This window comes from Macrotis lagotis, chromosome X (genome assembly GCF_037893015.1).
Source record: "Macrotis lagotis isolate mMagLag1 chromosome X, bilby.v1.9.chrom.fasta, whole genome shotgun sequence".
In the NCBI taxonomy this organism is placed as follows: domain Eukaryota; kingdom Metazoa; phylum Chordata; class Mammalia; order Peramelemorphia; family Peramelidae; genus Macrotis; species Macrotis lagotis.
Genome location: NC_133666.1, coordinates 692,484,342 through 692,504,072, shown reverse-complemented (window position 1 = coordinate 692,504,072; position 19,731 = coordinate 692,484,342). Strand labels below are relative to the sequence as shown.

Here is a 19,731-nt window from a genome sequence, read left to right as displayed (position 1 = left end):
CTTTCTGCCCCTCCAGATGCAGAACTAAACTAGGTAAAGGTTCTGGGGAGACAAGGGGTGGGGGCTGAGAAAGGAGGATGGCCTCAAGGGCAGCTCCCTGTCAGCACCCAGGACTCAGGCCAGGCCCCAGAGGTCGGTGGTGGTCCAGTCTGAGCCCAAAGGAAAGGAGTTCAGGGCCTCAGGTGGGGGGTGGCATTTCTGGGCATGAGGCTAATGGTCAGGGTCAAGGGTATTTGCAAGGCCAGCCACAGTCATAAGGGCACAGAGAGGCACCCATGGAAATGCCAGCAAAGAAGCCTGTGGCATCCTGGGCCAACTGCAGGCCCACTCCCCTCCTCAGGGTCCCCACTCACCTCCTGGCGTGCCCGCCTCCTGGCTGCCCGCCCCTCGCTGTCCTCGTGGGCACTGGTCAGCCTCCCTGCCAAGGTGGCCGCTGGAGGGAGAGAAAGGAGGGGTCAGGGGCCAACTGGAAACAGGGGGAAGGAAGGGGCCGGGGCAGAGGAGAAGCCGTACCCTCGATCTCCTGGGCGCGGACTCGGCGGATGGCAGCGCGGATCAGCTTCCGCTCCTCGTATTCACCGGCTGCCCGCAGCTGCAACGATGGGGCCCAGATGGATGAAGGGGTCTCTGAAGGCCCCTTGAGGGGCCCTCTCTCCCTCCCCACCTCCCGTCCCAGGCTCCGAGCCTCACCAGAGTGGTCAGCTCCTCCACGTCGCTGATGGCCTCCAGCTTCCCCGACAGAAGGGCCAGGGCCACCCTCTGCTCTTCCTCCTGCTGCTGGGAGCTGGGGGGGGGAGAGACAATGTGCGCTTATTAGGCCCTTCCTGTATGCCAGGGTATAGAGGAAGTCTGTCCTTTGGGAGCTCGCAGTCTAATGCAGGACGGCAGACCAAGATCTACCTTTCTATCCTGGCAAGGGGGAGGGAAGGAAGAAGGGAGGAAGGAAGGGAGGGAGGAAGGAATGAGGAGAGGAAGGACGGTGGTCCTGAGGGCTCATTCCATCAGTAGACAGCTCGGGGTGGGCCTAGGAGATGGCTGAGAAAGTATCAGCCTCAGAGGGAGAAAGTCCCAGTCCAAGCCCTGCCTCAGACACTGAGCGACCTCTCTGGGCCTCAGTTTCCCCATCTGCAGGGGGCTGGGTTGGGGCTTCGGGCACTCCAAGGTCTCCTCCAGCTCAGGATCCAGGATCCTTTGACTGGCTGAACAACCCCACTCTCCAGATGGGGAAGCCGAGGCAGCCCCCAGAAGTCACACCAGGAGGCTGGGAGCCGGGTACTCACTGCAGCCAGTTCTCCTTATTCTCCAGTCGCTCTGCCCGGAAGCGCTTGGACGCCAAGGCGCCCTCGTCGCGCTCCAGCTCCTGCCGCTGTAACTCGCGAATGGCCGAGCGGATCCGGCGCCGTTCGGCCAGGTCCAGTGTGACTTCAAGCTGGAGAAAGACAAAAGCGAGTCTCAGGGTGGGCCGGGGTGGTATTTCCCTGGAAGGGTGGGGTTCCGCGGGTGCCACCCACGCCAGCAGCTCCGGGGCTCCCTTGACTCTGACACACAATGGGCAGCCTGTCCGGCCCCATGCGCTCACACGTGCCTGCATCCCAGAATGTCCGAAGGAGCTGGGCCCACAGCGCCATCGTCACTGGAAAGCTCCTTGGGGGCCATCTAGACCAAAGATCCCCATTTTGAAGATGAAGAAACTGAGGCCCAGAGACCCTGCCTAGATGCCCTCAGGAATCATGGCAGAGGGCCGGAGCTCTGTCACTACACACATGGCTATGAGCCTCGGCTTCTCTGACCTCAGTGTCTCCACCACCTGGCCCCTGAGGAGGGGGGAAGAGGTGAGTAACTCGGGGGTCCCAGGACAGGCACCAGTCGCTTGCTCAGGTTGGTGAAAGATCCAGGGAGAAGGATAGCCTGGATCCAGGATGGGAAGGCTTGGAAACGCCCCAGGGCATCCTAGAAGCCAGGAGCCCCAGAAGCTTCTAGAGCAAGGGAGTGGCTGATATTTTAGGAAAATTCCTTTGGAAGAGAGTTTAGAAGGGAGAAGCTAGAGGCAGGGATACCAGGCCCAGGCCAGGGGGCATGAGGAGGGGTCAGAAAGAGAGGCTCCACAGGCTTTGTCCCCCTGGCTGGAGGAGCCTGGATCATTAGGAGGACAGAGGGGAGGAGCCAGGAGCCAACTACGTCTCCCAGGGCCAGGGGAGGCATCCGTCTGGGCATTTGGGGAGGGCACGAGCCTTCCCGGCCCCAGACCACCATTAGTGGTTAGCTTACCCAGCACTCCAAATTCCTATCTCCTGACTCCAGGCAGACCCGGAGAGACCGGCAGCCAATTGGCATTTATTAACCACCACCAGATCCTAAGCCAAGGCAGAGACGGTTCTCCAGGAATCGTCCCGGGATGACAATTCCTTGGGGGAAATCGAGGCCCAGAGAGGGCAAGCGGCCAGCCCAGGGGTGGGACCAAGGAGGAGATCAGAAATTCTGTGCCACCCCTTCGCCTTATTTTACAGAGTAGAGAAACTGAGGCAGATGATTGAACTCAGGTCTTCCATTCTCCACCACTTTACTTCACTCCCTAAGAAACATTTTTAAGGGCTGAGAGAGAGACTAGGGAAAAGGGGGGGGAAGATCTAATTTTACAGGTGGAGAAACAGAGGCCCAGAAGGGGAAATAACTGGGCCAAGGTCCCACAGAGAGTGGTAGAAGCCGAGATTCAAGGTTCAAATTCAGCTCTGGCCACAGAACAAGGCTGGCTTGGGTCCGAGTTAGATCAAAGTAGGAAACTGAGGCCCAGAGGCGGAGGGAAGTTGTCTGAGGTCACCCAGCAACCCAGAGGCAGGGCCGGGATCCTCCTCAGCCCCCACCTCAGGGAAGGAGCTGGCCCACTGTCTGGGGAGCCTGGGGGTGATCAGCTAATAAGGGTCAAGGTCAGAAGAGGGACTAGAATCCGGATCTCTGGAGGCCCAGCTGGTTCTCATTAGAGTGGGGGAAGGGAAAGAGAGGAGAATGATGGTTCAGCTACCACTCGGCTAGATCTTTTAGGTTTGCAGTCCTCAAAACTCCCTGAGGAGGGTGTCAGGGCGAGGGCCTGGCACAGGGACAGCAGAGGGAGGGCTCAACAGCCATCTGTTGAGGCAGAGGCAGTCCTGGGACTGCCCACCTGCCAGCCTCCTCTGCTACAGTAAAACCTAGGAGGGCCGGGGGCTCTGGGGACAGGGAAACTAAATTACCAGACTCTCCCGATTCTGGTTAACAAATGGGGAAAAGAAGGGGTGAGAGCCTCCTCTGGGGTCTCTCCCAGATGCCCCCAACCCCATCCCTGCTCTGGTTCCAGGTAGGCGCCACACTCTGGGGAAGGTACCTGATGGGCAGAGGCTGGAGACACTCCACGGAGACCTTGGGAAGAGACGGGCCAAGAGGGGAGGGGGTGGTCAGAGAGGAAGAGGGAAGGAAGAACTCTGGGAGGGAGAGACTGACAGTGGGAAAGGGTCAGAGGGGAAGGCGAAGGGAAGGGGGTGGGTCAGGGCCAAGGGCAGGGAGGAAGGCCAGGCGGAGGCCCAGGACTATCTCCATCCGGCAGAGGAAGCCCATCGGCAGAGGAAGCGGCAGCGGCTCCCCCAGGATAGGGCAGTGCTGGGGGCTCCCCCGAGCAGAAGCTGCTGCCTCCTCACCTGGCAGACCCTGTGGCCGGGGATGGCTCTCAGGGTCCCCAACGGGCTGGGAGAGCTGCCAAGACACCAAGGACATCACACTCCGTTCCCTCGGCCCCTCGGGCTTCCGTCCAAGGAGCGCAGAGAGTGACCATGGGAACTGACTCCCCCTTGGGGGCGGCAGCCCCGGGCAGGTGGGGCCATCTCCCTGCTTCCTGAGCCGGGGGGGTGGGGGCAGGAGAAGCTGGCCAAACACCCGGCAGGGGTTGGGGAGGGGTGTCCGCAGAGAAGGCCTCCCAGGCCTGGGCTATTTCCTCCGCTCTCCTGCAGCAGGGGAAAAAGCTCTGGGGTGGGAGGCGGGAGACTGAGTGTCCAGGCCTGGCAAGGACTTGGCAAGGACTTGGCAAGGCCCTGCTTGGAGCCTCAGTTTCCTCTCCCGTAAATTCAAGGGTTTAGACTGGATGTGTGAATGTAGGAAAGCCCCTTCTCCTCTGAGCCTCAGTTTCCTCATCTGTAAAATAAAGGAGCTGACCTCCTCGCTGGCTAGCTGCCCCCTGCTCTGGCCAGCTCTGCTCTGAGGTCCCTCCTGGGGAAGCCCAGGCTGGCCACTGAGGCTGCGCAGAGGACTCTGGGCCTGGCCCAAGGGGCAGAAGTGGGGGTGATCTGGGCTCTGGAGGAAACAACCATGGGTGCCCTGGTCCTGGAGGGGGGTGAGGCCAGCCTAGTCTCTCAGGCGGGGGGCAGGGCAGGAAGGTCTTCTGACCCGCCCACCTCTGCTGCCCCGGTTGTGTGACCATCAGCAAACCCCTTCCCCTCTCTGGGCGGGAAATGAAGGGTCCTTCAGACCCAGCCCTTCCCCAGGAGCTGAGGGGACCTGGTGCTGCCCCTTAGGAGACTTGAGTCTCTTGGGGCCCCTGGGCCAGGAGCTCTCATCAGACAAAATATAGCAGATTAGCAAGGAAACCACTGAGATTGAAAAAATATCAAATAATATCAAAATGATCAAGATATCAAAAAGACAAATTAAGGGGCCCCTGGCCTGGATCCCCTCTGGGGTCTTCTTCCCCCCTCCCTCCCATGGTCCCCAGTTTCAGAACTGCCCCATTCTGACATTCTAGGTTCTCAGGCCCCTCTGAGCTCCCACAGAGGCTGTTCTGTGTTTTAAGGCCATCCCAGGTCTGACACGCCCCCCCTCCTACATGGGTCAGTCTAACGTGCCCTCTTCCTCCTCTGACCGCGCTCTGATTCTGCTTTGGCATCCCCGGTTACCCATTAACAACCCCGGCGAGAGAGAGAGGAGGCAGATGACTAGGTCCAGTGGAGTCCGAGCCTAGAAGCCTCATTCCTACACCCATGCAGCGGGTTAGGGGCTAGAGGTAGGTCCACCACCACCACCTCCCCCAAACCAACCAAAAACCAGCACCTGCCCCCGGGGAGGGGATAGCCTACTGGGAGGGGGAATGCTATTGCAATCCTCAAAAGTGGGTGGGGAAAGCCAACTACTCTGGGGGGTGGGGGGCTGAGGGTCTCTAAGCTCCCAGGAGGGTCCTAGAGGCAGCGGGGGCCCTGGCGCCAGGTGGGTGGCTCTCCTCCTGCCAGCAGGGAGATGGTTAATGAATCAACAGGGAAGTACAAAGGGTGATTGTCTGCCTGGGGTGGGGTGGGGAGAAGGGAGGGGAGGGCAGCCGGCCTGGCCAGCAAACAACCCACTGTCAGACCTCCAGAGAGGGGGACGTGGGGTGGTGGTGGGGAGACAGAACAGCTCCCAGAAGCCCTGGGGCCTGGCGGACAGTCACTACCCCCATTTTACAGAGGAGAAAGCTGAGGCAGGGGAAGGACCTGTCCAGCAGCACCAAGCTGCCAAGTGGCAGAGCCTGGAATCTGACCGGGGTCTCCTGGAAGGGCAGAGGAGGAAACTGAGATAGTGACTTGCCCAAGGTCTCAGAGCAAATTCATGGCCAAGCTAGGACCCCAACTGTCCTGACTCCAAGCCTGGCTGAGAGATGCCAACTCTACCAGGATAGCTGGTACACAGTTGGGGCTTAGTCAATGCTTGCTGAATGGAAGTGTTCCATCCTGCCTGGAAAGTAAGCCTGACCCAGCTGATCTGAGGTTCTGGCAGGAACTCCCCCAGAGGCAGATGGCCAGCCAGTGATGGAGGCTGGATTGGAGGCCGGACCTCTGAGATCCAAGGCAGGGCTCTTGCCAGTGCCCCAGGAGGGTTGGCTGGCACCTGGGAGACAGCTTGTGGGGTCCTGAGTGGGTTAGGACATGTTGGAAGAGGGAGGGGGCTGGAGGGTCATGAGGGTCACGAACCCCCCAGCTTCCCTCCTGTTAATGCCTTCAGTTGGGGGCCACCAAAGTGGGGGGGGGTGTCCTCCTCTCAGCTCCAACGCTCAACTGTTCCTCCAACCTCAGTCATTCTGTGTCCCGAGGCTCCTCCCAGCTCTGCCAGCCCCTGGTCTAAGGCCCTTGGGGTTCCTGACAGCTGAGGTGCTCTAAGTCTGTCCTCATCCTCTGGCTTTGGGAGTGCCCGTGGGCAGCAGCTGGCTTGTTTAAACCAGCCAATGGTGCCCACTGGCAGCTGGGCCCCACCCCTGAGCCAGGGAGCCCGGGGAGCCCGGGCGTGGCCTTCTGGGCCAAGCTACTGACTGGCTGTTAGGATGACTGAGGTTGGGGAAGGGGAGCCCGGAATTCCAGGTCTCGGGGCTGCAGTGGGGCAGGCTCAGAAGACCAGACTTTGGGCTAGGGGAAGGGAGTCACGGTGGAAGGGAACGGTTTGGATGGCCAGGGGTGATGGGAGACGGGGGCCACTCCAGACTGGGGCTGGGGGATGAGACTCCAAAGTCCGGGGGGCTGAAGCCGGGGAGGGCTGATTCGGCCGGTGGTCACGCAGTGGTCGAGGCTGAGGCTGGGGGCAGAGAGGGGGTGGGGGGCCTGTTGCCGGTCCTCTTGCCGGCCCCCCAACCAGACACAAGCCTAGCCTCAGTCCCAGCCGGGATCCCCAGCCCCTCCCAGGCCCAGCTCTTGCCACGCGCAGCCCCCAGCCCAGCCCTCAGGAATGTGTGGGAAGGAAACAGGAAGGGGGCTGAAAGAAGAGCAACCTCCCAGGATGGAGGGCCCAGAATGGAGGGCCAGAGGGGCTGGGGGCAGGCGGGGGGCTGGGGGCACCTTGGGGAAGGATGGGGAGGCTGAGGAGGGTGCGGGGCCCCAGGGCTGGGGGCCGGGCCCCGGAGCCCCAGGACCCGAGCAGTGGCCGCCAGCAGAGTTTTCCCTTATATGGACTTGTGTTCTCCCAGAGCCCCTGGTCGGACCGGGAGCCAAGAAGCAGCCCGGGGAAGCTGGGATCCTGGTGCCAAGGCAGGAGAGCCACCTTCCCCTCCCCCTGAAACTGCCCCGACATGTCCTGGGGGTGGGGGGAGACCCAGAGAGGAAGAGAGGAGGGAAGTAGGGGGAAGGGAATGAAGGAGGAGAGAAGAATGGGGGGTAGAGAAGGGAGGAAGGAAGGAGGCTGGAAAGAAAGGAAGGGAGAGGGAAGGGGAGGTGGCCTCAGGCCGCCCCTCTCTACTGGTCCTCCTGGCCTCCACAGGTGGGCTCTAGCTGACCAGGTTGGCTGACTACAGAGATGGGAACAAGAGCTCTGGCTGGGGGAGCTTGGAATCCCAGACCCCTCCCTAGAGGAGAACCAGAGGCCTGGCAAAGTACCTGGACTTATCCAAGGTCACTGGGAGTTAAGCAAAGAACTAGAACCTGGTTCCTTGGGGTCCAAATCCGGCCTGGACCCTGGTCTGAGCTCTGGGTGGAGCTCCCCCAAAAGGAGGGGTTCTGCCTTTCTAAATCTAAATCGCTGCTTTAGATGCAGACCCCACTCGCGCTCAAGGAGAGACCCTGGGCAGGCCCGGGACTTCTTTCCCATCAAGTCTCCCACCTCTCAGCCCTTCCTGGCCCACCTCACTTGCCAACCACTGCCCACCTCAGGGGGCCTCTCAGAAGGAGTCCTCTCTGACCTTCCCCATCGACCCCATGCAGCCCTTTGCAACCCTTAACAGGTCTGGTGGGCACTGCCATCGTCCTGTGGTGTCTTACTGCCTTTGTGGACGGGCAGCCACACGAGGGCAGGGCCTAGCTCAAGGAGGAGCTTAATGGCTCTGCCTCCTATCAGGGCTCTAAGGTAAAGGCTAGACTGCCTGCCCCCTCACCCCAAAGGAGACTTCCATCGGCACATTAATTAAGCCCTTACTGTATGTGAGGTCCTGGAGATACAAGGAGCAGACCCTGGCATAAAGGAGTTTATATTCTAATGGTGGAGATAGACAACAGAAAGCAGGGAGTTCAGGGACACCCCAAAATGGGGGAGGGAGAATTGGGAAAAGCCTATTCTAGGGGAGGCAGTCGGGGGGCTCTGTCCCCAACCCCAAGATGCTCTTCCCCCTCTGACACTTGGCTCTGGACACAGAACCCCATTTGTGCTGGGTGAGGGCCCGGGGGGCTGGGAGCAGGGCTGGGGCTGGCATTCGAGGCTTGACCCACTCAGGCTCCAAGGGGCCAGGCCAGGCCGGGGACCTGGTGGGCGGCCAAAGCCAAGCGCCATCCCATCCTCACCTTAGCCAGAGGTCTGTGTGGTGGCAGCAGCCTGGCCTCCTTTCCACTTCCCTCCCTTCTTTCCTGTGCCCCCAGGCTGCCAGCCCCTTCTCACCCCCGAGGAGGCTCCACTCCAAAAGGAAGGGGCTGGGAGCTCCTCTGTGACCTCCTTGGCTCCCCTGACCTCCCTGCCAGACCCAATGCACATTTCTCTGCAGCCTGGATGCGGCTGGGCCTGCCGGCCCTCCCTGAGCCTCTGCATCCCCTGCCTAGAACAGATGGGTGGAGTCCCGGGTTTGTTCTCCTCCCCTCTCTCGAGGCTCAACTCCCTTCCCCCCACCTCCAAGAAGCCCTCCCTGGCTGCTGGCCTCCGGGCCTTTGGGCGTGCTGGCTCAACCTGGGACCCCTAGGAATCTCCTCTTTTTCTGGCTCAGGCCCCTCTCTCTTCCCCATAACAGATAATAGGTTCTGCCATGGAAGCTGAGGGTCTGAGCTACCCTGGTAGTACCAGGACTAAGTGCTGGTGGTGCCACAGAAATGCATCTGGAATGAGTGGATGACGAGGTAAAAGAATGAGGGAGTCAAAGCTGAGAGGAGAACCTTTAGAACCAGGGATGGCAGGGCTGGGAGGGGTCTTGAAGACCACTCCCCCCCACACAACCATTCACCCCATTGTCACTGAACAGAGCGGTGCTCTTTCCCCGGGGTCCCAGGAGGTGGGTGCATCTTCTCTCCCCAAAGGCTCCCCCTGGCCCCCTGCAGGTGAAGCAGAGATGAAGGCCCCTCAGGGGCCTCTAGCCTCATGGGAGGAAGGTGGGGGCCCAGCTCTTCCAACCTGGACCATCTGCCCAGTTTGGAAAACTTTAGACCAACCCAGTCACTGGGTGCTGGTCTGAGCCTCAGACACTGGTAAATCTTTAACTCCCTCCTGACCCCTCCTGGCAGGGGGGCAGGGCAGGGGCACCCAGCTGTCTTGGGGGGAAGGAGGTTAAAGACCAATGCACCTGCTATGGGGGGGGGGGGAGAAAGCACCTTCCCCTGGGCATCTGAGTCCTGCAGATCCAGAGTCAGATTTCATCTCTGTGACTTTGTGTCCTTGGGTAGAACCCCCCATCTCCCCCTCCTCATCTGTAAAGTAAGTGGGCAGAACATGGGGGCCACCCCCCTGAGGATCCTGCTGTCCCCCTCCTGCTGCTTTCTGAATGGTCAGTCCTGGAAGCGCCTGGCTCCACACAGTTCTGAAGATGACTGCCCATGCCTTGCATTGCCCTCCTACCCCCAGTTACTTTTCCATAAATCTTCCCTCTGAATGCAAGGATCCCTCCTCTTTATTCTGGGGCTTCTACAACAACAGCCATGTTTCTGTTTTTCTCTGCCCCCTAATAAAGGCATCTTCAGGCCCCTTAAATCTGTTATGGTGATTCCTGAAGGCCCTGGTCCCCCTGAGGGTCCCCAAACGACCATGGCACAGCCTGGAGCTCATGTCACATGGGTGGGGGTCTGAAGATAGGTGCTTCTCATGGAGTTGGTCCATGGATGGGCGCTCTGCCCAGAGACCCACCGAAGCAGTAGGGGTGTGGGGGCTCTGCTGCCTGGTGCCCACCCTAAAAGTCCCCTGATGGCCTTCCAGCAGCCCCCAATTAATCTTGCTCCTCCTCAGACACTTAACCCCCTCCCCCCACCCAGGTCAAAAGAACCCATGGCAGAAGAAGAATCATTTTAGACAGAGACATGGAGGCAAAAAGTCACCAGCTGGATACCCCAGACCTGGAACTAGAACCCAAGGCTTCCCCAGAAATTAGAGGGCAACTAAATGCTCCAGCCAGAAGGAACCTGAGAAAGCAGAGGGGGGAAGTGCCTTCTGGGTAGCCCAGGAACAGAGATTCAGATCGGGTGGGGTCCTAGAACATGGACCACAGAATGTCAGAGCTGGGGGGCTAAGAATGGGGATATCAGAGCTGGGGGAGGGCTGAGAATGGGGGATATCAGAGCTAGGAGGGGGCTAAGAATGGGGATATCAGAGCTGGGGGAGGGCTGAGAGTGGGGGATATCAGAGCTAGGAGGGGGCTAAGAATGGGGGGATATCAGAGCTGGGGGGGTGCTAAGAATGGGATATCAGAGCTGAGAGTGACTCAGGTACTGGTCAATCCAAGTCCCCATTTTACAGATGAGGAAGAAGAGACCCAAAGAGGCCCAGTGTCTTCCAAGACCGCACACACTGTAAGCAGCTGAGTTGGGGCAGGGACCCAGGCCTCCTGAATCCTCATCTGATGTTCTCAGCCCTAGGCCACTTGTGCCCACCAGCCCTCTCTCAAGGTTGAGTGACTCTGGGGGAATGGGGAGGGGGTGGCATGGTCCTCATGTCCAGCCTAGAGTTGCCCCTCGAAGGCTGAGGTTCTTGGGCCGTCATTGCCAGTCTCCCCCTGGTGCCCATGGCTGGGCTGTCCAGACAAGTTCATTCCCCTGGGGCAGCCTGGAGCTTGGTTGGGGGGCAGGGCTGGGTGGTAGTGGACCCTACCACACACCTGCTGTCTGCCTGGGGCAGAACCCATGACTCCTTTACTGTTTAATCAGAAGGTGGGGGAGGTGGGGCTGCCCGCTCCAGACATGCTAAACTACTCTGCATTCATAGCTTGGCACCAAGGGAGGTAAATTCCACAAGGGCTCCAGAGCTGACCTAGTGAAACCACATTCTTGGCTGGGAGACACTTCAGACCCCCCAAATTCTCTTCCTTAAAATGAGGCAAAGCCCTTCCCTGGGCCCCTATTCTGGAGTAAGATCATGTGACCTAGAAAGCAAGACTTCTAAGTCCCAACTTTGTCCTTCATTCACTGTGAAGCTCCTCAGTTTCTTTGTCTGTAAAATGGGGGTGCTGCTCTCTGCTCTGTAGAACTCACAGTGATGAGTTGCCATCCTTCTCCACTGCTCACCCCAGGGGATGACAGGAGGAAAGGGAGAGGAGTGCCTATGGGCTCCAGGGCTCACTTACCAGCTTCCGCAGGGCTCCTTCATCCAGCCCGGCCAGACCCTCATCCGCCATCTTATGACCTCCAAGTTCTGCTCACTCTCAGGGTTGATGTCAGGGGGTAGCCTGGGTGGCTGCCCAAGTCCAACCTTCAGGCCTTCCTTGGAGATTCTGCAACAAGGCCCAATTTGGAGCATAAGAGGAGAAAGTGAGGAGGGCTGCTCCTTTCCCACATCCTGTTAACCATAGTCCCAGTCCATCCTTCCTTCCTTCTATCCATCCATCCATCCATCCATCATCCATCATCATTATCCTTCCATCCATCCATCCACCCATCCATCCATCCACCTATCCACCTATCCATCCATCCATCCATCCATCCATCCATCATCTTTCCAGTTCCAACAGTCTCCTTCTCAAGTCTCCACTGGGCTACATCCAGGGTGGTATTGTGGAAAGGAAATGAGAAGAGTCAGGCTCCAGCCCTTTCTCTTCATTGCTAGACATCAAATTTCTCAGAGACGCCTTGGATTTCTCCTCTGTTAAATAGGGGTGCTTGGGCCACCTGCTCCAAAGAGCCTTTGGAAGGCTCAGATGAGAGATTTGGAGAGTGTGCTTCAGAAACTTGAGAACATCGTGCACCCTCTCTTATCACCATCATTATCTCTGCCCACAGTTCATGGACTTGGGTTCTTCCACCGTCAGTCCTTGTGCTTTTCATCTTGAGGATGGGGGCAATCCCAGGGACAGACTCCCCCATTCTGAACTTAACCGAGCACCTGACCACAGAAGGCTTTGCAAAATGTTCCTTGAATACATGAAGGAAATGGTTGTCTGGAGTCAGAACTCACCAAATGTTTGAGATGGAAGGGAGCTTAGAACAAGGAATGTCAGAGCTGGGAGGGGCCTCAGAACAAGGGATGTCAGAATTGAGAGGGGTCTTAGAAGGGGGGATGTCAGGCCTGGGAGGGACCTCAGCATAGGCAATGCCAGAGTTGCTAGCAGGTTTTAGAACAAAGGATGTCATGGTAAAGCGGGAGGAGACCTAGCTTTGTAGCCACATGACCTGGATCTGAGTCCCAGTTCTGCCCAGGGTGACTGTCTCCTCAACATTAACAGTCTTGGGGAGGTGGGCTTCCTGTCCATGGGCATCAGCTTCCCAAGATGCTTTGTTTCCCTCTCCTTTCTTGAGCCTCACAGTCATCCCAGAGATAGGGAGCCGGCTACAGGGAGGTTGAGGCTCAGAGGTTTGCCTGGGCTTACACAGCTCTGGGTAATCAAGGCAGGATTTGAACCCGGGGCTCTAGGCTCAGCCTCTTTGCTCAGGGAGCTCAGACTGGAAGAGGCTGGAGTTGGAAGGGGCCCAGCCATCACTAAGGCCGAAGCTCTCACATTGCCCATTAGGAGACTGCAGCCCAGAGAGGGGGCTCAACCTGCCCGGGATGGCCCAGCTCCTGACTGGCGAGGGGTAGAGCCTCGGATCAGCTTGCCCGAGGCCCAAGGATGCCACCCAGCCTCCTTCCTCATCCCTCCCTCCAGACTCCAGATGCCAGGGGAGGGAGGCCAGCGCCCATGTTTAGGGCAGAACTGCCCGGCGCTCCCCAGTTGCAGCAGCCGCCCATCCCCCGTGGCTGGCAGCTCCCACACAGGGAGAGAGGGCCACCTCCCGGGGGAGGCTTCCTTTCCTTGCTAGCCGATCCAGACAACCCGAAGCCCCTGACTCAGACTGGGTCCAGGTCTGTTAGTCACGCCCGCTCCTCCGTGAGCCGGATCACCTGGCGGGCTCCTCCCCCCGGTGCCACCCCACCGAGGCTCCCGGCTGCACGATCCAGCCACCCCTGGGCACCCGCAGGCTGATGGGTCAGGTGTGTCCTCAGCCCCCCCCACCGCTCCGAGCTCCAGGTGAGCAGAGGTCAGACCTGGTGGGGGGGTCTTCCTGTGCGAAGGGCCGGACCCGTCACGGGTGGCAGTGGGGGGCAGGGTCTGCCCTGAGGGGTGCTGCCTCTGCCGGCGGCCGTCTGAGGGGAGGCCCGGGACGCTCTGAGCGCGGGGCCCCCTCACCGCGGGGCCCCTCTGGGTCCTTGGGCTGCTCCCGCTGCCCGCACCCCTACGTGACCCCCACCCCAACCCTGCGGCCCATCCCCACCGGCCCCCCAAGCCCGTCCGGCTCCCGAGCCCCCGGCCCTGCCCCAACCGTCGGGGTGCCCCCTCCCCGGGCAGCGTGCGCACTCGGGGCGCCCCACGGGCCCGGGGGCTCCTTCCTGACCAGCTGCCCCTGCCCCCGAGGCCCCCTGGCCGGGCCCCGCGGCCCAGCCTGCCCGGGGCATCTGCGCTGCCCCCGGAGCCCGGCTACACCGGCCCGCGGCCGCCACTCACCGGCCGGGCGCCCCATGCGCGGCTCGGCCGCTCCGCCGGGTCCCCGGCCCCGCGGGCCCCGCAGTCCGCCCCGGTAGCCCCGGCCGCCGCGCCGCTCCGCCGCCGCCTCCGCGGACACTGGCCGGCCCGCCCCGCCCGTCCGGAGTCCGGCTGCGCAGGCCCCGCCCCGGCCCGCCCCCCGGCCGCCGCGCCGCCAATCCCCCGCCGCGCCCCGCCCGCCGCGCCCGCGCCCCTCGCGCGGTTGGCTCGATTTAATTTGGGCCCCGCCCCCTCGCCGCCGGCCCTCCCTCCGAGACGGGGCGGGGCTCCGACTGGGCGCACGGCCCCCTGGGGGTTGTAGTCCTCGGCCCCCTCCCCTCCCCCTGCCCCACCGCCGGGGGCCCGCGCGGACGGCCCGGGGCGCTCCCCTCCCGGGGCCCCCCCTCTCCTTTTGTTCCCGACTGAGCCGCCCCCCCCAGCCAGGGCGCCCCGACTTCTTCCCGGCATCAGCCCCGCCCCTTTGTGCCGGGAGCGACGTGGGGGGGGGTTCCTGCCCATAAATGATAGGAACAGATTCGAACCCAGGTCCTGGGCCACGAATCCTGGAGGAGGCTGTGGACGGGGCCGGGAGGACCCGCTCCCAGCCGGGCAGGGCTGAACCCCTTCCCGTGTCCCTTCTGGAACCCCGAGAAATCTCTTTATTTAAAGGCACCCCACATGGCTGGGGAGGCCAGGAGTCCAGGCCAGGGTGGGCCCCCCCCAACCTAGCGCCCCCCACCCCGTTCTGGGGAGAGGAGGCCCGATCTGCGGAGGCCCCAGAGCGGGGGGCTGGCTCTAACGCAGCGTCCCCCAGGGGCCTGGCCCCGCACACTCCGGGGTCCCCGGCCTCCTCTTGAGGCCTGGCCCCAAGTAGCAGCCCCCGACCTCCCGCCAGCACTCAGCCTTGTGTCAGACCATCAGGATGCAGGGAGCCGAGAGATGTGCGGTCACACGGACCCCGGGGACGGGGCCCCTGGGCGCCGTGACCCTGCTGGGGTGAGGGAGGGCGGCTGAACTTGAACCCAGCATCCACTGCCGCTGGGCCACCCGGCCTTGGTGTCCTCAGCCCAAAGCGGCGGTCTAGTCCCAGAACCTGGGATCGTGGTGAGGCTCAGATGGGGTGACCTTTGGAAAGGGCTCCACAGAGTCCTGTCAGCAGGTGGGTCATAAGTACTTCTTTTCTCGCTCCTACCTTCTTTCTCCTCCCCTTCCTTCCTTTTTCCTTCTTTCCTTCCCTTCTGTCTCCTCCCCTCTTGGCCTTCCTTCCTTCCCTCCTCTCTCCCTCACTTCCTTTTTTTTTTTTTTTTGGCAAGGCAATGGGGTTAAGTGACTTGCCCAAGGTCACATAGCTAAGTAATTATTAAGTGTCTGAAACAAGATTTGAACCCAGGTCCACCTGACTGCAGGGCCAGCACTCTATCCACTGTGCCACCTAGCTGCCTCCCTCCCTCCCTTCCCCCCTTCCTCCCCTTTCCTTCCTCCCTTTCTCCCTTCCTTTCTTCTTTCCCTTCTTTCTCCTCCTCTTCCTTCCTTCCTCCTTTCCTTTCTTCCTTCTCTTCTTCCCTTCTTCCTCCCTCCCTCCTTCCTTCTTTCTTTTCTTCCTCCCTTCTTTCCCTCCTTCCTTCCTTCATCCTTCTTTCCTTTCTTCCTTTCTCCCTCCTTTCCTTCCATCTTTCTTCCTCCTCCTCTTCCTTCCCCCTTTCTCCCTTCCTTTCTTCGTTCTGTTCTTTCTCCTCCCCTTTCTTTCTCCCTTTCTCCTTCCATTCATTCCTTCTTTCCTATGAAAACTGTGAGAGAACAAGTTATCAGCTGATATGATGGGGAGGAGGAGACTAGTCTGAGACTCAGTTATCTGTATAGTGGGGACAATCATTGCCTCTCTGAGACCCAGAGACCGTTTGTTTTACTTTGTTCAGCTGATATAAGATATTTAGCTTCTTTGAAGCTCATTTTCTCAACTGTAAAATGAGTATTGTGAAACCTAGAATGTTGGAGTTGTGTGTAAGTGGGTTTATGTGTTCTCATGAGAGTGTATCCCTCTAAATGCATGTGTCTGGGTATCTCCAGAATCATAACATCAGAGAATTACAAGGAACTTGAGAGTTTACCTTCTCTGAGGTCTTCTTGAAAGTTGAGGCTCGGGGCGGCTAGGTGGTGCAGTGGATAAAGCACCGGCCCTGGAGTCAGGAGTACCTGGGTTCAAATTTGGTCTCAGATACTTAATAATGACCTAGCTGTGTGACCTTGGGCAAGCCACTTAACCCCATTTGCCTTGCAAAAAAAAAAAACCTAAAGAAGAAAGTTGAGGCTCCCCACCCTTCTTTTGAAGATCAGCAGTGACAGGGACCTCACTACCTTGAAACAACTCAGTCAAATGTGCATTTTTGGGAAGGCAGGAACCATTTCATTCCAGTATCTGAACAGAGAGCCTTGGATAAAGTAGCTAATTTTAAAATGTTTGTTGAATTAAAATCCAGAGTTAGACAATTGATTTTTTGAACCCTAATGCAGCACTTTATATTTAACCCAAGCAAATTTCCTCTTTATTCAATTGTTTCAGTTTTTTTTTTTTTAGGTATTTAAAAAAAAATTTTTAAATTTATTTAAAGCAGTGGGATTAAGTGACTTGCCAAGGTCATACCGTTAGGCATTTATAAGTGTCTGGGGCTGAATTTGAACTCAGATACTCCTGACTCCAGGGCTGGTGCTCTATCCACTGTGACATCTGGCTGCCCCCATTTAGGGTTCTCTTGGCAAGGATACTAGACTTTTTGGTTACTTCCTTCTCCATCTAATTTTATAAATGAGGAATAATTTTTATAGACAAGAGTTTCCTCAGGGTAAAGTGACTTGCCTAGAGTCACCCAACTAAGAAGTGTCTGAGTCTGGATTTGAACTCAGATCTTCCTGCCTCCCTGCCACCTAGGCCCCCAATTTCCATTTTAGTGCATGTGTAACTCCATGTGTGGGCACATGCTTGTGTTTGAGGATGGAGACATACACCATTTGTCTTTCTTTGTGTATATGTCTATATGTGGGCCTCTGTAGATGCTAGTTCACCTAGGTGGGCCCATGCAGTTGAAGCAGAAGGTAGTGGAAAGGGCACTGTGTTTGAAGTGAGGAAGACATGAGTTCAAATCCCATCTTAGGTATTTTCTGACTGTGTGAGCCTGGGCAAGTCATTTCACTGCTGTACTACATGATGCCTAAAGGACCTTCTAGCTTTAAACCCTTAGTCTCTGCTTCTCTCAAGGACTCAGTGAGGATGAGGAGGGTTACAATGTACTTGAACACCCAGTTTCCTGGGCTCAACTCTTTTCCTTTCCTGCCTGTAGGGCAGGAGCTTTACTTATGGAGGCCCTGGAGTATCTGAAGCCAAGGAAAGAGACAGAGCTGAGGAGATGGAGGGGATGAGAAGAAGGAATATTGGGGGATGGGACCAACTTAGCCCTTTCCAGAGAGGGAGCGGAAGGGGGTGGGGGGGGGGGGAGATGGATGAATGGGAATTAGCCACTCAGCCAATTGCAATATTTTGCTCAAACCCAAACATCTGAAAATAAATATTTTAAAAATCCAGTCTGCGCCAGATCCATGAGTCACAGCCACCACCCACTGGGGGAGAACACCTTGGGTGCAGAGCTGGGAGGTGTGGAGGGAGTAGGGGAGAACAGCTAGTTCTTCTTCCCCAGCACACAGCACACAGCACCCAGGACAGCTCCGAGCCCCCAGGAGAAAAAAAAAGGGCAGGGTCAGGCCAACCCCACCCCAGAGGAGGCTGAGAAGACCCTGGATTTCAGAACAGGAGAACAGTGTTCCAAATCTAGTACTGCCAACAGCTGGTGCCTTGACTAGAAGTGACTCACTATTCTGGACCTTCATTTCCCTCTTCTACAAAACCGTTATTATCTGTGGCAGAAAATAGGCTGTCTAAGGTCTTTTCTGCCCTCCCAGCTCTGACACCCTCTGTTCTAGGTCCCCTCCCAGCTCTGATATCTCCTGTTCAAAGACCCCTTCCGATTCTAACATTCCTTGTTCTAAGACCCTTCTCAGCTCTGACATTCCCTATTCTAAGATTTCTCCTTCAGCTCTGACATTCCTTGTTGTAAGATTCCTTCTTAATTCTGACAACCCCTGTTCTAAGACCCCTTCCAATTTTGACATCCCTTGTTTCTAAGCCCTCTCCCAGCTCTGACATCCTGTTCTAAGTTCCCTCCCAGCCCTGGCATCTCCTGTTCAAAGACCCCTTCCAATTTTGACATCCCTTGTTCTAAGACCCCTCTCAGCATGACATCTGTTCTAAGATCCCTTCCAGCTCTGACATTTCCTATTCTAAGGCTTCTCTCCCTCAGCTCTGACTTACCTTGTTCTGACATCTATGCTAAGACTCCCTTCAATTCTGACATCCCCTGTTCTAAGACCCCTCTCAGCTCTGACATCCCCTGTTCTAAGGTATCCAAAGAGTGTCATCTGGCAGAGCCCAGAAGGTCCCGAATCACCTGGGAACCAAGAGCTAAGCCGGCTGGCTTTGGGGAGCCCCTCCTAGCCTCCCTGCCTCACTTCCAGCTCCCCATGATCTCACCCCTCCGTGGGCTTCTGACCGTGAGCTGGGTTCAGCAGGGCCAATCTCAGATAGCGTCCTGGCCCGGTGATACAAGCTGTCATCCTCCCTAGGCCCCGTTGTTCTCAGCAACAAACCCAGAGTCCTGGTTGGAGCTCCGGAAGTGTGTCAGGAACCAGAAAAACCTGTTCTTGTTGGGATCCCAGAACTCAGAGCCTGGAGCAGAGGGAAATGGCCTCCCAGGCTCTCCCTGTGGCTTCACCAGAGTGAGCTCTCACCTGGATGCAGGCATCACAGGCATCCTGGTGGGCAGAGATGGAGACATCTGGGGAAGGAAACCCCCAATCTACTCTAGTCAGCATTTATTAAGCTCCTAATGTTTATCAGGTTTTGTTCTCAGAGCAGAGTTCCTGCCTTTAAAGAGTTCATGATCTATCAGAGATGGGAGTGCAGGGCACCATGATGAGTGAAATGGGGCAAAGGCAGAGCCCTGGAGTAAAACCAGAGAAGAATCAGGATCTATAGCGAGAAGGGGCCTCAAGAGGCCCATAGGGTAAGTACCACAAATATTACCTCATTTGATCTCACAACCCTAGGAATGAGGTGCTATTATTATTCACATTTCACAGTTGAGGAAACTGAGGCAGACAGACCTAAAGGAATTGCCCAGCTACTTAGGGTCTGAGGTTGGATTTGAACTCAGGTTTTCCTGTCTCCTAAGATCTGTTCTATCCACTGAACCATCTATCCACTAAAACATTCACTGAACTAGCCATGAATGAAATATCCAGGCCAGGCACTGGGGAGGATGGTCGAATCTTAAACAAAAAGAGGCAAGTTGAGAAGGTACTTGGCCAGTTCTGGGGCAGTCAGGGTCTCAACCGTTGGAGCTTCCAGAGAAGTTGATTTTGTCCTGCCAGGTGGACAATGCTTTCTGTGTCCTTGCTGTGGGAGAGGGTGGGAGGAGGAGAGGAGGAGAGGGGTGAAATGCTCCCCTCCCCCAAAGGTTTTTCCTTGGCATCAGTCCTGGAGGAAACCTGGTGACCAACTCCACCTTGGGCCTCTGATGGCAGAGGAAATGCCTGCAGCCAAAGTACCCCCGCAGACAACGGCCTCAAGGGCTGACTCACTACTGTCATCTTTGTAGCCTGGGAGCAGCTGAGGTCTGAGGTTTGGACGGGAGGACAGAGCAAGGTGGCACAGCCCCACTGAGGCTATTAGGGCCTTGTCTTCTGGTCCTCCTCTGACCCCAGTCACAGGGCTGTGATTATCACAACCCAGTTCAAGAGGGGATTTGGAAGAGCAGGACTTTGAGTTCATGGAGCAGGTGAGGAAACTGAGGCTTGGAGAGGACCAGTGACTGGTCCATGGGCCCATAATTAGTAAATACTGGAGTCAGGTCAGTCCAGGTCTTTCTGATTTCAGGTCTGGACCATCTGGCCACTTCTAAGTCAGATGACCTGAATCCTGACCCTGACCTTGCCATTCCCTCAGTTTCTTTATTTCTCTGGGTCTAAGTGTCCTTCCTTGTAAAACAGGGTTCAATCAGTCAGTGACTGTTTATTAAACGCCTATGTATGCTATC

At 57.7% G+C, this 19,731-nt stretch overlaps 1 protein-coding gene across 1 annotated transcript in view; it reads right to left on the bottom strand.

Annotated features, from left to right (window-relative positions):
• Positions 1-18,189, bottom strand: part of SMTN (smoothelin) — a 37,539-nt gene extending 19,350 nt beyond the window's left edge. The window contains 6 exon segments of the mRNA XM_074206385.1: positions 354-433; positions 514-592; positions 691-784; positions 1,281-1,429; positions 11,219-11,365; positions 18,168-18,189. Of these exon segments, the coding sequence (XP_074062486.1) occupies positions 354-433; positions 514-592; positions 691-784; positions 1,281-1,429; positions 11,219-11,269 (453 nt within the window). The 5' untranslated portion in view covers positions 11,270-11,365; positions 18,168-18,189.
• Between the last annotated feature and the right edge of the window lie 1,542 nt (positions 18,190-19,731).